This window comes from Beta vulgaris, chromosome 4 (genome assembly GCF_026745355.1).
Source record: "Beta vulgaris subsp. vulgaris cultivar EL10 chromosome 4, EL10.2, whole genome shotgun sequence".
Lineage (NCBI taxonomy): Eukaryota > Viridiplantae > Streptophyta > Magnoliopsida > Caryophyllales > Amaranthaceae > Beta > Beta vulgaris.
The window spans coordinates 58,161,372-58,181,750 of NC_079205.1; the positions used below are offsets into that span (position 1 = coordinate 58,161,372).

At 36.1% G+C, this 20,379-nt stretch overlaps 3 protein-coding genes across 4 annotated transcripts; all 3 read right to left on the bottom strand.

The window, feature by feature from the left end:
* Positions 1-643: 643 nt before the first annotated feature.
* On the bottom strand, positions 644-1,972 carry LOC104890482 (zinc-finger homeodomain protein 1). The gene has a single exon (XM_010675991.3). The coding sequence runs from the start codon at positions 1,732-1,734 to the stop codon at positions 1,105-1,107; it is 630 nt and encodes a 209-aa protein (XP_010674293.2). The 5' UTR covers positions 1,735-1,972; the 3' UTR covers positions 644-1,104.
* Positions 1,973-4,969: 2,997 nt separating this feature from the next.
* Positions 4,970-16,455, bottom strand: LOC104890481 (uncharacterized). 2 transcript variants are annotated; one of them, XM_010675990.4, is made up of 6 exons: positions 16,095-16,455; positions 7,450-7,503; positions 6,426-6,499; positions 6,039-6,156; positions 5,880-5,938; positions 4,970-5,365 (listed from the first exon to the last, which is right to left on the bottom strand). In XM_010675990.4, the coding sequence occupies exons 1-6, from the start codon at positions 16,275-16,277 to the stop codon at positions 5,287-5,289; spliced, it is 567 nt and encodes a 188-aa protein (XP_010674292.1). In that variant the 5' UTR covers positions 16,278-16,455; the 3' UTR covers positions 4,970-5,286. The 2 variants fall into 2 exon arrangements, with proteins under 2 accessions (XP_010674292.1, XP_010674291.1); XM_010675989.4 differs by lacking the exons at positions 4,970-5,365; positions 5,880-5,938; positions 6,039-6,156; positions 6,426-6,499; positions 7,450-7,503 and adding an exon at positions 9,369-9,991.
* Positions 16,456-16,906: 451 nt separating this feature from the next.
* On the bottom strand, positions 16,907-19,872 carry LOC104890480 (peroxidase 47). The gene is made up of 4 exons (XM_010675988.4): positions 19,565-19,872; positions 18,867-19,055; positions 18,316-18,478; positions 16,907-17,507 (listed from the first exon to the last, which is right to left on the bottom strand). The coding sequence occupies exons 1-4, from the start codon at positions 19,829-19,831 to the stop codon at positions 17,110-17,112; spliced, it is 1,017 nt and encodes a 338-aa protein (XP_010674290.2). The 5' UTR covers positions 19,832-19,872; the 3' UTR covers positions 16,907-17,109.
* Between the last annotated feature and the right edge of the window lie 507 nt (positions 19,873-20,379).

Sequence of the window (20,379 nt, forward strand, 5' to 3'; positions counted from 1 at the left end):
TAATATCATTGCTCTAGTAGTACTAGTTATACTCGTATGTTTTGCCTGCAGTTTTATGTCAAAGATCCTTTATCAAATATAATGTATCATATCCTCTAGCATCATGGTTGAAGTCAAATGTTCTACATAATTCTACTTGAAAAATTCTGCATATTTATCTAAGTGAAGAGTAAATAGGAATTAGGTGAACACTGAGATAATCTAAGAACACTGAAGCAGAGACTAAGCTGGTCATTACGAAGAATTTAAGAGGTTATGGAGATTGCCATGACCATGAGGCAATCAAATATATATCAAAAATTGTACTGGGAAGATTGTTGTAAAGGACAAGAAGCAGTTTTATCACTTCAGGTGTGGTTTGTGCTCATGTTCCGATTTTTGGTGGGTCGTCAGTTGCCAATGCTAAAGCAAAGAGAAGCTTTTAATCCGCTAATTGCCAAACAGAGCCACAATCCATTTTTTGAGAAGATTTTATGCTGTCAATTGCACTTTGCCTGAAACTAAGAACTGTCTGAAGGTGGCTTCTGAAATCCAGCTGATATGCTGTCCACAGGATAGAAAGATAGAGATTTTTGGAGATTGTAATGTTTACCACCCTATTTATTATCCAGAATGAACAATATATTTCTCCCTATGTGTAAGAATGAGGTTCCCTCTATCACTGACGACATATTCCGTGGGTTGCTGTAGATGCAGTCTATGAGAAACTTTACTTCATGTGCAGTGATTATGTGTAGCCTGTAGGTTTGCGCATTGTGGACGGGCGATAGGAGCCAGGAGGAGCTGGTGCTGGGGCAACTCATCATCTATTAGAGATTATTTGATTTGGGTTTGTGAATCTCTTTCACAAGTTCAGTTATCCTATAATAAGCAATGGAGGGAAGTAGCCTGCATGTTGAAGTTAGTATAAGAAGTAACAAACAACTCAACAAGTATTTCGGATTTCAAATTCCAAAATCAACAATGGAATGTCATTGTTATTCTAAACAACCCAACTTTTATGTAAATTACACAGCATAAAAGAATGTAGAGAGACAAGAATTCTAGCTGGTTTTGAAAAGAAATTAAGAACACTAATTATGAAGAACTACCTAGCAGCATTACTCATTTATTAGAGTAATCACTAGCATCATGCAATTCATCAAGGCTAGAGTTTGTGATTTTCTTAGCAAAAAGATGTTTGTTGTTGTGCATCCAAATCTTAAGCACTCTTCTCTTAATCCCAACTTCTTGGCAAAATTGCTGCACTGATTCTTCATCCAACTTCTGAATTTTCCACCCTGCTTTCTGAGCAAATCCCAACATTCTCTCTTTTTGATCATTTGTGAATCTAGTTCTATACCTCTTCTTACTATTTATGTTCCCTTCTACCTTTGTTTGTTCCCCTTCATTCTCCGAGGTTGTGGCAGCAGGAATGACACCCTCTTTTTGTTGGCATTCTAGTACTTGATTTTTGGGAACAATACTAGTATTACACCAAAAGAGGTATTCTGGTAAATTTGTATGACTGGCACCACCCATGTCCACTTCTTTACGGTGGAAGTTGCGATGGCAGCCACATGCCGAACAGAAGAGAGTGTCGTCGCTGGAGGAGGCCATATACTCGCCACAGCCGTCAGTGGAGTGGCCACCAAGGGCAGCAGCATGATTCTTAAGACATTCTTTGTATAGTACTACCATCATCCCTTTGGATTTGCTATTAATATCACCTGCTTGAGTGCTTGATTCATTCATAACTTACTCTCTCTAGTTATTTCTGATCACAAGAGACAGTTATGTATCCACAAAGTCTATTGAAAGATTTTTTTTGGGGAATATGGTTTAGGTTTAATTAAGGTCATATATACTACTTAGCTAGCATATATGGAATAATATAACTTATGTTAGTTATCTACTATAGTTGTATATAGGAGAGTAGGAGAATGTTTGCTTTGCTTGTACTATTAGCTATCATTTACATGCACTAGGTTTAGAGAAGTGCAAGCATGCACCGCCAGTCTGCCACTTAATAAACCTTTGCCTTTTTAATTCTTTCTCGTTTGTCTTTTTAACAATACCAGATATCTCTTTTGGTGTATAGAGTCTAGCAAATTGGCAATATAAACAGTATTGAATCGTTGTCTACGATTTAACTCCTACAAGAACCAACAACCAATTAAACTAGTTGATATCCACAAACTGGTTGTGACTTGTGACAATATTAACTTTCGTATAATTGTATCACAACATTAATTGATGATTGTAAGTTATTGCTTAACCTTAGAATATTGCCATAGAGTTTGCATAATGTCTACATGGTACATGCCATTTCTTCTAAAAAATATAGTGGACTACGTTTTTATAGATGTGATGTGCAGTTTTGTATATATTATTCATGTGATGGTTAAAGTTAGAAGGTTAAGTATTACAAGTTTAAGAAAATATGACGTGAAAATTATTACAGAGAGTTTTTGACGCATCAAACGTTGTTTCACTACGATATTGTTCAATGGTTTAAAAAAACTTTTTACTTGCTAATCCTCCTGCCTATATGAACTTGCTATAATCCTCTTTGGCACAAATATTTAGGAGATGTGTGCGACCATGCGAGTGTGTTGAGGACTAAATTGCATAGTATAAGGTTTGATCTCGAGACCTCAAGTACATTTACTAAAGTTTTAACCACTAGGCTAAGTTGTATTTAGTATTATTATCATAAAGTATTATATTAATAAAAGAAATTTTTTCTTACCCGGGGCATAGCCCGGGCCTAATAACTAGTTAGTACATGAAAAAAGGATAAAATAGATAGGTAAAAGATTAGATGAGTCAACCATTAAACAATGAACAATTATCAATCGAAGCTGATGAGGTTTTCCTATGAGATGAGATCGCAATCTCCCCCACCTCACATGGTTGTGCTCACTCACACAATAAATATCTTAAAAAGTTTAGTACTCCCTCTGTTTTTAGTTGTTCTTATTTAAAATTATTCTGAGAGAAAAAAAACTCAAAGTAAGAAGAACAAATAAGAACGGAGGGAGTACAAAAATAAAAACTCGACAAGACTATGTAGAATGATTATACTTGTATTTGCAACTTCTGTTTGATTTTAAATGTCCTCCCTACGTGTATTGCTATGTAGTAATAATGGTATAGGGTGTCTCTTTCGAGTTATATAATCTATTGCATAGAGAAATAGATTATGATGAGCTCTTTTTTATAGATTGGATAAATCTGAATTAGAAACATATAAAGCATATTATTGGAAACATTCTTGAAGTTATACATAGATTAAGATTACTTAGGTGTTGCTTAAAAGGCATGAAATAGACAAAAGTATGCTTTGTGGTTGCTCAGCTCTTCTTTAGTTCTTTAGTCTCCTTAGGCTTTCTTTGTTGGCGCATTTTGGTTAAAAAAGTCCCCACTCTTAAACCAAAAGACAATGAGCTAAAATTATAGGAGGCAAAATAAAGTGGGCTTTTGCTTTGCGTATGATTCTTCTAAATGACCTTATCGTTTCATATGTTGAATCATTATCATCATTAGTTCAACTTAGAAACATTTAGTTTAGGGTCTCGAGCATCCTGTGATGTGGCTAGAAATCATATTTTGATGAGTTTGCAATAGATGGAGGCTATGAAAGCACATTTCTATGGCTATTGCGTAAGATAATTTTAAAAACATCTACATAATGTACTACGAAGTCGTTTAGGTTGCGAGAGATGACTATATAATAAGAGTGCGAAGAATAAGCACAGGTAGTATAAACCTATATATAAGGGTTATTTTGATCGATTTTACTCCCTCCGTTTCCTAAAGATCTTCCCACTTACTGTTCCTACAGATACCAAGGAAAATCAAGTTGTGTGGGGCATGGTGTGAGTAAAGTAGGAGAGAGAAAGGGGTTAAGATAAATAAACAAATAAAAAGGGGTTAAAATAGGAGAGAGAAAGGGAGTAAAATTGAATTAATAATGTAATGGTGGACCACATGATAATGACATGAGAGGGTAAATAGGGAAATTTGTTTTGCCAAATAAGGAATAAAGCAAAAGAGGGAAGATCTTTTAGAAACACCCTTAAACGGAAAGAGGGAAGATCTTTAGGAAACGGAGGGAGTAGTTTGGTTTAGTTTAGGTCAATGGTTTCATAGTTCCATTAATGCGCCAATTTAAGTTTGTGGTTAGTTTTGAGTACATTTGGATCAAGCCATATTCAAATTTATGTTTGTTGATGATTTAATATATATTAAAACACTCAATATTAATCATATTCAATTTTATACTTATTGATAATTCTATCTTTCTAACTTCATAACTTTGAAAATATTTTTGATCTTTAAACTAATTTTAACTAGAATTACAGAAATTCCAATCCAACAATCGGGACCGGACAGGACCAGAATCCTAATTTTCGACAGAATGGAGACCAGACCGAAATCGTTAATCCGATCTGGTCCAAATTCCAATCCGACCCTATCCTTTGCACACCCTTAATAGTAGATATCAAATAAGCATTGATCAGCTAGACACCAACATCTCCACTACCAAGGAGAGCCCTTGGAAAAATAGTATATCTAGCCATTAGAACTCAATGCAAACTACTAAGGTTGACATTTTCAAAAAAAAAAAAAAAAAAAAAACTACTAAGGTTGACCATTTCCTGAATACCACATGAAAATAGTATAGTCCTTAATGACTAAGCAGTAAGCAGTGCCTATCTTTTTGGGCCCCCAATTGAGATAGGGTCAACAACGCCCTATCTATTTGGTTTCCTATTTTCTTACAGATTTTAAACGTGACAAGGAGTCGACAATTAACATACAGCCATAATAACTTGACCTGGGGAGAATTGTTCGTCACTTGAAATAAATGGAAAAGGACTAATCTAGCCAATTCAGCATCTCAAATTAAATCTATGTTTCCTCCTTTCTCGAAAAAAAATACAGGTGATTCAAGGAGAATAGGAATAGAGAACCCAGAGTGACATACAAGAAAAACAGAAAATGTAATCCTATAAAATTTGAGACCTTATCGGTACTAAATCATTGGTAACAGGGATATGCAACAAAAGCATCTTATACAGGAGGGAACTTGAGGGTACAAGTGTAGATGATATTCACCAATTTTCCTTCACAGACAAAATTCTACATGCGTTTTATGTACAAAACAAGAATTGTGGGAACTCAATTAACTGTTGGAAAGGGTTGTCGGCACACCTTAAACCGTCCGTGAAAAACAAGAGTTCTCTCTCAGTCCATTCTACAGAAGGATACACGCTTCATCAGGTTCGCAAGTATATCAAGCTAAAATTCAGTGTCCAAACAAGAGACCATAACTCGGCTGACCATGGACCTGGCAAATGGAATGTAACTCAAACTATACCTGCATATACAGTCACAAGACACCATAATTAATAGAGAAAGGTGGAGGTAAATATTTATTAACACTCTAATCATTTTTCGTTTCATATCGGGTGGGGAAGGTGGAGGTAAAGAAGTGCACATCCTAATTTGCTGAATTATAAATTTTGACAAGGATTAATTTTGGTTAGAGCACTACATGAGATTGGTTAATGATCATACCATCTACCCCAATCACCAAAAAGTTTTGGGTCAAGTGAAGAGAAAGAAGGGAATGATTATAAATTTTAACAAGGATTAATTTTTGGTTAGAGCACCACATGAGATTGGTTTATGATCATATCATGAATAAGCAATTAAGCATGCTCTTAGTACATTATTCTCAAGTGTCTGTTATAACATCAAACACCCTAGCCTTAAATATGGAGTAAAAGAGCCAAAAAGTAATTTCCCTAAGTTGGATTTCCTTGTTTTTTATTCTTTTTTTTTGGGGTGTGTGTGTGTGTGAGGGATCTCCTTTGAGCTTTTGGACATACCAAGTTAGAGCACCAAACTCCAAAATGATTGCCAAGAGAGTCAATAGCTTGTTATGAACCTGTCCAGATTGATTAAACAAAATAGAGTTAGAGAAAGAAAAACAATATATGAAAGCAAAGACAATGATCACAGGGACCCAAAACCCATATGGTGCTTACATAGAGTGCACAGAACAGCGCGATAATCATACTCGCAAGATACAAGGCTGTTGCATATATACGTACAGGATCAAGCATCATTGCCACTTGCCTTTTGGGGCCGATAAGGAAAGCTGTGCTGCCACACAATATCCAACATAGGACATCAAACATAAAGTCTGGTGAGAAATTTAGTGTTCCTAAACTCTAACTTCAGCCATAGATGAAATACATTGTCTCATCAAAACAAGCCAGCTGACAGATTCATCGTCCCAAACTCAAAAGGACAAAGCAAACAACCAGAAACCTCAATTTCATAAGCAAGGGAGATGGAACCTATGACATAAAAACATTACTCAAATATAATAAATATTATAAAAATAGATAGAAAAAGAGATAAACACATACCTCCCAATAGCGAGCAAATTTCCAAGGGTGAAAGCGATACCAAACTTGATTGGGTTGAAGAATACAAGCATGGACTACATAGTAAAGAAGAGGCACCCAGGCTTAGCAATGTCAAGATTCACAATGGAATGTATTACTGTAAACTATTGTAAAGACCATACTAAGATTTGATTTTTAACTGGAATGGGATAGGTTCCTAATATCTTTGCAGCATTAGAAACATCCAAATCCAGTTTGTGAAGCATGCAACAGTGCAAGTGATTAGCAAGAAAAAGAATAATCAACGTTGATTCAGACAAGTAAGAAACATACTCCACATCCATGTCAACTTTGCAGCAGACTAAGCTAAGGAACAAACTAGGGAATCTGGAATATCCCATCCTCTTTTCTTTTTTTGATGATCTTTCTTTTAACACTTTTTTCTTACTATGTCACTGCAGAGTGGACTGGATTTTGAAGGAACAAGGCAAAGAATGTGGCTCTCGCCTCTCAGTTTATACTTATAATATAAGTAGGAACAGCAGGCTTTGTTCTCAGCCACAAAAACAATACTTTCTACGTTTTTTTAAATAGCAGCAAGACCTTCACTTTTGTATCATACATGTATTAATTTCGAACATGTCTTTACTCAATGAAAACAGTTATTATGTTAAAAGTAAGATGTTGTTGAAACAATCTCACTCTATGTTTTCAAACTATCAACTTCTTATAATTTTTAAATAAATAATGCAAGATATTGATGGTCAAAGTTATGCAATGGCAACTGTGAAAGTCAAAGTATTGCAACTATCAGAAAACAGAACTAGTACATCCTTACCTTAAAGTACAGCAGCATTTTGTACAGCAGCATTTTAAAACAGGCCACAAAATTCGTATAAAAAACCTTAATTGATTTTCATATTCATTTATTCCAAAATATGTTGCTTTCCTAATTTGGATTATGAAAGGGTATAGTGCTGCTTAACTAGTGGAACCTATTTAACCCAAAACCAAACAAAGCTTTGCATGCAGATGCCACACTTACCAAAAATGTACAAGTCAGCCCAGCAACAAAGCATATGACAAAGCCTTGTATTCTCTGCAGCACGAAGATGAAGATAAAGCACTAGTTATGTGGTTGCAGTTGCACATATAAAGGGAAAAATAATTCAAAAGAAGAAAAAATTCAGCTACGTGAATAGTACATGGTGGCCTTTGACTTTCTTACTTCGGATAATACAAGCAATACTGACACTAAAATAGGAGAGAAGAAACAAAAATTCAATAGAATAAAGCAGATATTTCATATTAGCAAGATGGGAAGTAAAAGGGACAGAGGACAGTGGCGGCAGGAGAATAATTCTCCCACTTGGACAAATGCAAAATGAGGATTCCAAATAAACTTTTATTATGATAAATTCAAACAGCAGAAGTGGAATACCTCCCCTTTCACACGAATTCTGTTCAAAACACTCAACCCAAACAAGAGGGTAGTTACTAGTAAGGATCGGTGACCTTCCCGATTGAGTATTCACAGGCAATAATAACACAGCTCAAGAAACAACAATAAACAGACACAAAGATATAGAAGTGGAAACCTGAGCACTAAGGGAAAAACCACCCCCAGTGCACTAAGAGTTTCAACAATGTGTACAATATGGTAACTTAGAAGCTTCCGTATGATAGGGTGATTAGAAGCTTCCAGGATCTCTCAATCTGACCTAACCACCCTGATTTATGATCTCTCTTGATCACACAATAGCCCCTTGATCCGAACCCTACCAATTTAACCCAAACATTCACATCTTGTATTCTCCTAACCACACATGGTCATTTCCCTCATATGACCAATATTTATAGTCTAACTAATAATAATTTACCTACTAGACATATAAAACTTGTTCCCAAGCTAACAATAATCCTAGATAAAGTCTAATATATGCCAAAATAAAATCTAGTTTCCTACATAAAATACTATAATAATTAGAAAACTTGTAACAATGTTACTTGTCTTTCTCCACTTGTCCCAGTTTGTACACTTGCTATCTCACATAAAACTTATACAACAAACTTGTACCAACTTGTCTTTGTCGACTTGTCCCAGATTGTACACTTGCTACCTCACGTAAAACTTATACTATTTTCTACACACCAGAACACCAATAATGGCTTGCTGCCCCACATGGCCCTTCAACTTATTAGTGTTATTCCATCAAAAAAAAGCCCACTCTTGCAGTTCATGTCATGCAACCCACAAACTTTCACGCAATAGTTCGACACACAAATTCTCGGTCCAATTCAAAGACTGTTTAACAGGCTCCACTAAACATTAAAATAATATTTGCATACAATTGGTGCTATATAAAGTCACTCTGAGCCACAACCCACATCATCCTGAAGTCTGGCTATGCACTCAGGAAATCTGAGAGGTATAGGCTTCTTTTTCAGTACGCGTTTGAAGCAAAATAAATCTGAACCAGTACTCACAACAAGAATGTCACTCCTTTCCATCCGCCAAAATTAGACGCTAAAGAGATTAGCGTCCACTGATGCAAAATCCCTGGTCACTAATTCTCCAAATACCGTCCGCAGAGCGGACGCTAAATATTTAGCGTCTGACATATCAAATTTAGCGTTCGAATATAAGCAGACAGTAAAAAGCGTTTGCACATGTCTCGGACGGTATTTTACGTCCGCATCTTCAGACGCTAAATAGTGTCCGCTGATGTCAGACGCTAATTAGCGTCCAAAGAAACGAACGCTCAAGTTAGTGCAGCAAATGCTAATTGATCATATTTTTTTTTAACTAATTTTCTTCTTTTTTTGCTTACAGCGGACGCTAATTGCATTACGGCGGACGCTAATTTTTTTTTTATTTAAAAAAAAAAAAAACCTTAGTTGTGGTATTTTAATATGTTTCATTTTCCAACAAAATATACTCAAGCCGGCCGCTAATGCGCCGAATTCTGCACTAATGACATGTTTGCATTAATTAGAAATTCATACACATACTAACATAAGTTAACATAAATTCATACATACACAAACATAAGTTAACAGTCTTAACTAAAATATATGTCCTCACGTCCCGAAAAATATACAAAATAGATATTGTAAACAATAGTAGGAGCCTAAGTCGCAAACGCATCACCACCGCCGGTGGGGGGGTCTCAAGGCCTGGTAAAGGGGAAGGAACCACCACATTGGCTCATCATCTGGTTGTAGCTCTCCATAGTCTTCCTCATCTGCGCCAGGCACTCCTCATTCACTCTGCGCTCCTCCTCTCTCTCCATTTGCCTGGCGAGGCGTTCCTCTTCTCTCTCATTCTTAATCCGCTCACGTTCTCTTCGCAACTCGAGTATCTCTTCCTCGAACATTGCGGACAACTGAGAAAGCATGGAAGGAGTGCAACTGGAGGACGAACTATCTCCCCCCCTCGAAGACCTCTCAAAATAGAGGTCTGCACTCGTCCCCAAACCATGAACCCACCCTTCCTTTCTGCCGCCGACAGTCTCAAAGAAAATCTGGTTCGGGGCCTTGTTTTCCCCTCTTTCTTGACATTCAGCAAGAGTTTTGTCATAACTTTCCTGCAAGAATGGATTTAGCAAGTTTAAGACACTTAGCCAATGAAAATTAGTGAAAGTAAGCCATTTCGAGCCCTTTTTTGGGTTTAATGTTCCTATAATCTAACCTCTACGCCTATTTCAAGTTCTAATGCCCCATGCAAGTCCTAAAATACTCATTTAAGCTTTTTATTACTTAGTTGTATGATTCTAAGCAAGTTTAAGATACTTAGCCAATGAAAATGAGTGAAAGTAAGCCATTTCGAGCCCTTTTTTGGGTTTAGTGTTCCTATAATCCAACCTCTACGCATATTTCAAGTTCTAATGCCTCATGCAAGTCCTAAAATACTCATTTAAGCTTTCTATTACTTGGTTGTATGATTTTAAGCAAGTTTAAGACACTTAGCCAATGAAAATGAGTGAAAGTAAGACATTTCGAGCCCTTTTTTGGGTTTAATGTTCCTATAATCCAACCTCTACGCCTATTTCAAGTTCTAATGCCTCATGCAACTCCTACAATACTCATTTAAGCTTTCTATTACTTGGTTGTATGATTCTAAGCAAGTTTAAGACACTTAGCCAATGAAAATGAGTAAAAGTAAAACATTTCGAACCCTTTTTTGGGTTCAATGTTCCTATAATCCAACCTCGATTATCGCCTTCCAAACATGCAAAGGAAGCAATTCTTTTAAACCAACCGGCAACAGCCTCTCCATGAATACATGACACTCATAGCTCTTCAATCCTTGCAATTTACTAAACTAAAATCCACGCATCTACTCAAGTTCGATGCAAAGCCATCTAAAAACTTCAAGTCACGTACCCACCCACAAAATACCTTTTTCTGAGCCTTGTCGAGTGTGTAAGGTGCTTTAGGCTTGGCCAAATTCCCCACACCATCATCAACAAGCTCCAGTTCCCGGCGTTTGTAAACACGTGCCATGTCCTTCTTTGCACTAAGGGTGTCTGAAGTTTGACCCTTCACATCCATCACAGTGTCAATGAGTTGGTCGAAAAAAAATTCTCAACATGCATGACATCTAAGTTGTGACGGAGAATCAAATCTTTCTAATATGGAAGCTCCCACAAAATATCCTGTTTCAACCAACCTTTTTTATTCTTCTTCAATTGGTGCAGCGCCTCGGGACCATCAGTTGCTTTTGGTAAGTCCTTCACGCACTGCCACAGTTCCTCTCCAGACATTATGTGAGAAGTTACACCATTCTCAACCCTATTCTTACAAAAACGGTCTTATTCCTTCGAAATGGGTGGTCAGAAGGAAGAAATTTCGATGACAATCGAACCATGTCACTTTACCCCCATGTTCAAGCCAGAATACTTTGCTTTTATCCATGCAATAAGCGCATGCATTCTTTCCAGCAGTAGACCATCCGGACAACATATAATAAGCTGGGAAGTCACTAATTGTCCAAAGCAGCGCTGCTCGAAGGTTGAAATTTTGCTTCCTTGAAACATCATAGGTCATAGCCCCAATATGCCACAACTGCTTCAAGTCTTCAACTAGAGGTTGCATAAACACATCCAAGTTTCCTTTGGGATTTTTAGGGCTCGGAACGAGCAAAGAAAGAAACATGAATGGTTTCTTCATGCACATAGATGGAGGCAAATTGTATGGTGTGAGAATAATTGGCCAACATGAATATTGCCCTCCGAACTTACCATATGGAGAAAATTCGTCGGTGCACAGCCCGAGTCTAACATTTCGAGCCTCGGCGGCAAAGTCGGGAAAGGTTTTATTAAAGTGTTTCCCTGCTTTACTGTCACTTGGATGTGCTAAGGTACCTTGCACTCGAGGATTGTCGGCGTGACATGTCATTTCCTGAGAGATGTTCTTAGTTGCAAACAACTTCTGGAACCTCGGTGTGATTAGAAAGTAGATTAACACTTTTGCAGGAATAAGCTTGCCCTTAGAAGTTTTCTTGTACCGATCACTACCGCAGACACTACACTTAACTAAGTGAACATCGCCCTTCAAAACAACATACAACCTCTAGGACATGCATGTATCCTCTCATGAGGAAGCTCCAAACCCTTTAGAACTTTCTTTGTGTCGTAGAAAGTTCTTCTCATGTGGTTGTTCTGGGGTATCGCCTCATTCAATAAACTAGCAAACCCCTCACACCTGTGTGGTAGGTTATACTCACACTTTAGACTTATGACTCTAGAAGCCATCTCCAGCACGAACATCTTGCTCCCTTCATACAAGGGATTCTCGACTGCCTTGAGAAGTTCGAAAAACTTATTCGCTTCACCATTCGGTTCTTCTTCAACTGAGTTTGAAAGTGGCATGATCTTCAGTATTCCCTAAAGCATCCACAACCATATCCATATACGGATTTGACTGAGCGGAAGATGCGGAGGACCCCGTAGCACTTTCACCATAACATGATCAGTCAAAGTAATTCGGTTTAAAACCCTTACTGTACAAATGTACTTTGACCGAGTCCACATCCAAATAACGCAAGTTGTTACACCGGATGCATGGACATATTATCTTGTCATTGTCATTTAAATGTGGATGTTGTAAACAAAACTCAATGAACTCATCAACCCCTCTCACAAACTCAGTTCTAAGAAAACTCACAACTAGAAAGTATCAATTCACTCTATTCACTACTTGTTAATAGAAATACGTACGATATGTAGTAGACAAACATTAGACAAGTTATGAATAATAGGAATTACTAACAAATACAAAAGATTAACAACAACACTAACTAAGTAATAAGTAAAGTAAGTATATACTAAATATATTAACAAATATATAGTGAACATATACTAAATATACACTAAATCTATTATACTAAACACATATTTAATATATACAATCAACTCGATTCGATACAACTAAAAAATACATATCTTTACAAAGCACCTAGAATAATAAGCTCATGATAATATAAATTTGATATGTGACCATTAATTGTACTTAATTCTCTACGTGTAATAAATTAATTACTCAATTTGTCTAAAGCATGTAATATGAAGTACTCTGTTATTTAATAATAGCAACAAAAACATAAAGAGGTTGTACAATTATCATTAACAACGTCACTTCACAATTATCATGAATAAATTAAACAAGTTGATGAACAACACCAATACTAAACATGTTCTTTTATCAACAACACTTAACATATTCAATTATTAACAACAACAACACTTAACATATTCAATTATCAACAACAACAACACTTAGCATATTCAATTATCAACAACAACTACACTTAGCATATTCAATTATCAACAACAACAACACTTAACATATTCAATTATCAACAATTCAATTATCAACAACAACAACAATTAACATATTCAATTATCAACAACAACAAATTCACTTAACAACAACAACAATGCAATTATCAACAGCAACAACAACAATTATCACTCACAACAACGACAACTGCCAACAACAACTATGAACAACAACAATACATCAAAAATACCAAAAACCCCAATCAATAACAAGGAATTCAAGCCAAAAATCAACAAAATTAAGGTATAAATTCATACCTTAAGCAACTGTAGAAGAGAGAGAGACGACAGCTAGCAGCGGCGGGGCTCTGGCGATGCTCCGGCACAAGTCCAGCGCGAGTGAAGCTAAGAGGAGTAGAGTGAAGCTGAGATGAGAATCGGCACGAGTTCGGCGCGAGTGAAGCTAAGGGGAGAGTGGTGGCGGTGCGCCGGCGACAATGGAGGCGCGGCGGTGAGGTTAGGGTTTGGTAATGGTTGGGGGAGGCTATGTTGAGAGCTCGTCGAAATGTGTTTCGAAGGGTCGATTTAGGTTCTGATATATCACTTTACTTAGCGTCCGCCGACGCTAAATGGCTAATGGCAGACGCTAAATTTAATATTTTTAAAAAAATTAAATCAGCTGCATTTACCGTCCGTTATTCGGACGCTGACCTCTTATTACCGTCGGTAAATTACGTCTGCTTTGGTGGACGGACGCTAAATTTAGGAATTCAGACACTATTTACCATCTGATAAAAGATAGACGGTATAATATACCGTCTTCGTAAAATGACGAACGCTAATGTTAGACGCTAAAAAGGCGGATTCTTGTTGGGACTTGGGTCCTTGTGCTAAATTAAGTGTAAATTATCATATTTCCATTGATTCGTACCTAAAATAGCACCATCCAGATGAAAATTTGGACCCAAACTATGTTCACATGATTCAGACTCGTTCTTTTACAAATGAAATCAAATCTTAGAAGTATCATCTCCAGTTGTGAAGCTTGCACCTTATATGTGGCTTGGGTTGATCATGTGTATGGATACAATTTCCTTACTACCACATCCTGCATTGTTTATAATTTGCTCCGCTGAGTTCTCATCTAGAGACTAATCCTCACTTACCCACACTAATAGTCCTCCAAAGTTCTTCCGTCTCCTCCACCCCTAACCAAGAGACGTTTTTAACACTACACAACTTCTGTGGCACATACGGAGAAGACTGGGAGCAAACGATGACACAAATACATACTCCTTAGCTGAAAATTTGATAAAATTGAGACAAATCCCAATTTGTCGTGAAAATTTGAAGGGTAGAACTCCGATTGCATGCTCTTGGAGAGTTAATAACTTAATATAGATTGGAAAGTTATTGACTAACTTATCACCATACTGCTTAGTTCTTAATGGGACAAAATTGACATGCTACGCCTTGCAGAATGGAGAGGTCTAACTAACGTGTGCTAGAAGGTCAATTCTTAAAAGAACCCAATTAGCATTCTACATCTTATGGTATGGCTTCTACACTTAACGTGCCACACATCTGTCTATTGAATCGAATCCATATAAAGAGGTCACAGAGGAACAATCATTAGGAAAAGGAATTGAGAAATCTACTTATGAGGCTGATTAACCCACCACTACCTCACTTAATAGATAAGATACATAGTCCCTGAACTCTTAATTCTTGCCAATTGGCACTCCAATTAACTTTTCTGGCGCTTATAAGTCCCAACATGCATCCAAACTCCACTAAAGCATCAATCATATTTTCATTTTCCAAAAGAAAAGATCCAACTAGTACTAGATAACGAACGATGTAGAATTCTTGGGATAGCAAACACAAAAGCGACCTACCCTGATAATAATGATGAGGGACTCAGATCTCAAATGTTGGAATTGGATTGCTGTCCACAATAATCTACAGCCCAAGCATCCTCATAGAGTGGGCATTGCATTGGACCTTGTTAGCATCGAGGAGGGATGAGGACTCCCAAGAAATTGTGTCAACCTGCTAAAACAATTGGTATTGGCCTTTCCAGACAGCCCAACCCCAATACTAGCTCAAAGGATGGAAGGGCCTATAACCCTATATAAACCCCAAACATTCCCCCGTAAAACTTGGCATGAAACTCTAAGCCGCAAACCTTACAATTGGACCATAATGAAGGCTGATACAGCTGCAACTTGAAATACTGGGCATCAAAGACTTATAATTTGAGTTTTGCAAACTGGATAGTAGTAGACGAATATCAATTGCATGTTTGCTAGCTAATTTCTGCAACACAACAAGGTTTACTGCACTTCTTTATATATCTCCAGCTGCTTGTCAATTTCTAAATGAAATGTAAAAAACATTGTGCACGCGCTACATCCATATTGTCCGGGCATACGACATTGCCATAAACTCTACATCACCAATCACAACACAAATTAGCTAGCCACTATGGTCCCTAAACAGCTGAGCGATAGAACCTCTTCATATCTACTCAAATCAAATGTAAGCTGCTAGTTCCAAATGTACATTATATTCGACGCCAAATCACTGACCAATGAACACCAACGAAACAAAGGCGAATTCTAGTAAACCAGTGCAGATCAAAATTGGCTCAAATAAACCCCAAATTTCAATTGCAATGAATCGACGCAAGCAATCAAATCAATCTCAACAAAGTGCAATAGATGAACAACATCCAACCCCTAATCTACCAAAAAATATGAAGAATGAAGTATAGATCAACTAAAAATTAATGAAATAAGATAATAAAACAGTCCAATAATCTAAGATAATGCATGAAAAAAAAGAGATTGAGATCGAAATAGTAACAAAAACGCGATTAAAAGGAGAGAGAAAGAGAAAGAAAGACCTGTTTAGTAGACAAAGTGCAGTTACGATTGAAATCATCCATGAAAGAGAATGAACTTTCATCAGTCGAATTATTAACATCAGTAGATTCTTCGTCATCAACTTCCATACCAACAAGCATCTTCATCTTTTCTACAGCTTGATAATTCTTCACCTTCTCAAACGCGCCGCTAATTTTGTCCATTTTCTCTCGATTTCTCTCGATTGATCTATACTCTTGGACTTCGACCAAGAAATCTCAAGTATCGAAAATGGTATGAAGACTGAAGAGTGAGCGAGAGAAGAGAAGCAGAGTTAACGTTGGTTTTGCGGAAAGTGACAATTTGCTTGTAATTAGGCCTTGTGTCATGATCAAGGGAGTGACGGACCATAAAAAATGGTATGTGTTGGGGCCTTGGGGGGTTGGGGGCTTGGGGCTAGTTAGACTGGGGTGTTTGGGTCATGCTTAATTTTCGAGTCGAAATTTTATGCGCAAACTCATGAAATTGAGTTAAGAATCCTTGTACTTTTCGAGTTGAAGGCTAAATTAGACTAAATATCATGTTTAGAGTCTTATAGTCATGTCCGACAAGTTAGAGACTTCATATATGGACTATATTGTATTTTTAGACCTTTTTAACTTTGATTACTAGAATATCAAAATTGTATCATTAGTTGTAATGTGAAAATATGCATCATTACCAAACTTATTTTAAGTAGCAAATATAATAAGCAACCAAATTGTGTTTACAATTTATGGGTATAATTTCGATAATAAAAGACATCAAAATAATCGTGCTAATCCAAGATGAGTTAAAACATATCTTATTTATATTCAGAAATCGAAGATGATATTACATATATATTAGCCGCAAATAAATTGCATAGCACTACTCAATAAGAAAACAACATTTTGTATTATTTAATATCTAGTTTACGTCATAGAAATTCTCTCAAACTCTATAAAACGATAGGATACATATAGTGTTGTTGTTTTGTTTGTATTCTTGTTTTTATCAGTAACGTATACGGAGTAATTAGTTAATTTTCCGACAACTTTTGCGAACTTCTCCTTTGGACCCTTCTTTGACATCAAGCAAGCCCATCTTGACCATTGCTCGTTGGAAATCTAGGAAGAACATAGCTTGGTTCATGGCATAACCATTGACAATGCCTCTAGTTCTAGGGCTATCAAATAAAGTTTGATCAGAAGTGAGCAAGCCAGCCTTGTTTTGCAATGTTTGGAAATAATTGTTGTCAAAATCATTCCTTGTATCATCAAAGGATTCTTCTGCTTTATCCCCAGCACTACATGTCTTAGAAAGTGTCTTAGCAAAATCAGCATCCAATGATGGATCCACATCATGCGTTGCATTAAATTTGCTCAACCTACTCTTGAATGAAGAACACCTTGCCACACCCAAAGTATGTCCACCTACATCAAGTTATGGAGGGGAAATTAAGATTATATAACATGAATAAGATTGAAAATATATGCACAGTATTTTGCCATATATTACGATAATATGTTTATGTGGACTAATATTTTCTTTGGATTTTATTAGTTGTAATGCTTTGACTTTTATGTTTGCTAACACACGATTTTGACCATTTCTATCTTCAATTATTTATTAGTGAAAATAATAGAAATTAATATATTTTGTACATATATATCGAGATATAACCAATATCTTACATATTTACTAGTTATAACGTAACATTAAACTTTAATATATAAATAGTGTAAAAGTTAAAGTGTTTTGTAGCATGTAAAATACGTCGTATCATTTGCAAAATAAAGTACAAAAGTTCTTTCTGAATGGCATTAATAAAAAGATATGTATTGATATTATGACAATTCTATATAATGGACAACTAGTTACTAATTTGCTTTACTAGACAACTAGTTTTAGAAGTGCTTTATTACTAAACATCTGGTTGTGTTGAACACTTGCATTGTTAGATTGTTCTAGTAGTTAACCTTTAACAGCTAACAACTAACTAACACTAACAAATTACAGAACTGTTACAAAGGACGTCTTGGTCCTAGTGGTTAAGATTGAGGTGTTGTGAACGATAGATCATAGGTTTGAATCCCCTCTCCCTTTTTTTGTACTGCTTTCATGACTCATATGGATAAAAAAACTACGATTAATAGCTACTTTAACAACGACAAACAAACTACAACAACTACTTTTGTGAGTTTGTCTAAGAGGCACATAAAATAAGTTCTAAAAATATACCTGACAAAGCAACCATCTCTTGAGCAGTAAAGCCACGCTGTCCAAATACTCTAATGAGCTCAGAGCTGTTGAAAGTGGCAAAAGGAAGATTAACTGTGTCTTCTATTTTTGATGTCCTTCCATCCTTCCTTCCTTTAGGTATATCATATATCGGACCACCACTCTACATTATTGAACAGTTCAAAATTAGAATAACGTGATCTTGAATTCATGATTTAATTAGTCTGATTAGTGACGTAGATAGTTGCAATTCAGTTTTGGTAAAACATTTATGCCTAATCATTGTAATGAGTTAGCACTTAGCACATAATACGATACTCAATCATCCAATAAAACACATCGTCACAACGGGATTATGAAGCAAGTAGGCCACGTATAGTGACTAGGGAAGAATCGGTACGTGACAACATGCACTACCTTTTATTTTGCCTAGAATCCTATCACTTTTCGTATTGGTAAAAAAGAAAATCATACAAGGTAGGCTTCACATAGGATTTCTTTTTATGTAATTGTGAACTTCAATATCTTTAACTACTATTAGATTATCTTACCAAAAAAACTGCATCTCTAGCAGCCATGGCTATAATATCAGCACAAGAAACTATTCCAGGACATTGCTCCTCGAGCTCATCCTTAATGTCATCAATAAGATCAAATCCTCGCAAGCTTAAATTTCCTGGGGAATCCTTCTCTGCCTTATTATCCTTTGTTGAGTCGATAAGAATCGATGCATCACATCCCTACATGCCAAAAAAAACATTTACAAATGATTAAAATTCAATAGGAACAGTACTATTATGGTCTGTTTGGTAGTCGTTAAGAAATTGCAGTAATAGAAATGAAATTTAAGTGTAATGTTATTAGGGAAGTATCCTTGAAATCTCCATGGGGATGCATTTATTCTCTATGGGCAAGCAATCTCACCCCTAAACGTGTGTTTTTGTCTCCAAGGGGAAGCAATTTTCATTACGACTCATTACCACCTAGGAATGAAAATTCTAGAAGAAAAGTAGACACTTTAGGATAAATTAGCATTACCATGGGAATGGACAATGATAATCGTCACAAATTTACACACAAATTTATTCCAGTTACCACCATTTATAACCAACTACCAAACTAGCTGTTAATTAAAAGAGAGAAATCCGAGCCGAATTCATTATATAATTACCTAAAAACTCACCAATAATTAGATGACATGAATTTAAATTAAATATTCTTAAACAATACAATGCACAATTTTTTTTACCTGAATCCAACAGTCATGGAAATGCATTCTTAAAAGAGGGCCAGCCAAAGTAGGATCATCTTGGAGTGCTTTATTTACTGCATTTCTAACAACCCCTTCAATCATTGGACATTTCATGATATAATAATTCATGGACAATGCATCAACTCTAAACATAAAACCATTAGTTACCATCTCCATCATTAGGATCGCGCTAATTAAGTATCGAATGATCATCCTATAGATACTTGTGGAAGAGTTATTAGCACAAGATGGTACTATTAACATAATCAAACGATATATTTTGTAATTAAGTAGTTAGGCTTAATGATAAGATGTTACTTCTATAGTTCTATATATATATATATATATAGAGGGAAGGGGGAAGACATGGCTAGTTGCAAAGCTAAGGAAAGTACAAGAACATAATATAATGCATAGGATATGGAAGATGATGAAAGTGGAAGTTATAGTGGACCATATAATTTAGGGTTCCACTTAAGTTGAATTAGGGTATGTCAAAAATATGATAATCCTAGTTAAATACTGTAATTGCATGCTTGATTGCATGGTAATAGACACGTAAACATGGTGAAGAGTTTAATGGTGCAAAATACTCCACCGCCCGCCAAATTTAAATATATGGCACTATTGAATTTTGGTAATGGCTAAACATTAGGCCATGAATGAAGCTCGATGTTGATGGCATGTTTGTCAACAATAACATGAAAAATTACTTTACTACTTTTACGAAAATTTACTTTGACCACAAATATCTCCTATAATGATAAATAAAAATTATAAAAATAATACCCATTGATTCGTATTAAAAAATA

What these genes read in the sequence shown, in the direction of transcription:
- LOC104890482 (XM_010675991.3), bottom strand. Translation starts at nt 1,734, where the DNA reads ATGAATGAATCAAGCACTCAAGCAGGTGATATTAATAGCAAATCCAAA.
- LOC104890481 (XM_010675989.4), bottom strand. Translation starts at nt 16,277, where the DNA reads ATGGACAAAATTAGCGGCGCGTTTGAGAAGGTGAAGAATTATCAAGCT. An exon ending in GCACTTTGTCTACTAAACAG is followed by an intron (nt 9,992 to 16,094) that starts GTCTTTCTTTCT and finishes CCATTCTTGCAG; the next exon opens with GAAAGTTATGACAAAACTCT.
- LOC104890480 (XM_010675988.4), bottom strand. Translation starts at nt 19,831, where the DNA reads ATGTTAATAGTACCATCTTGTGCTAATAACTCTTCCACAAGTATCTAT. An exon ending in TCCATGACTGTTGGATTCAG is followed by an intron (nt 19,056 to 19,564) that starts GTAAAAAAAATT and finishes TTTGGCATGTAG; the next exon opens with GGATGTGATGCATCGATTCT. An exon ending in CTAGAGATGCAGTTTTTTTG is followed by an intron (nt 18,479 to 18,866) that starts GTAAGATAATCT and finishes TCAATAATGTAG; the next exon opens with AGTGGTGGTCCGATATATGA.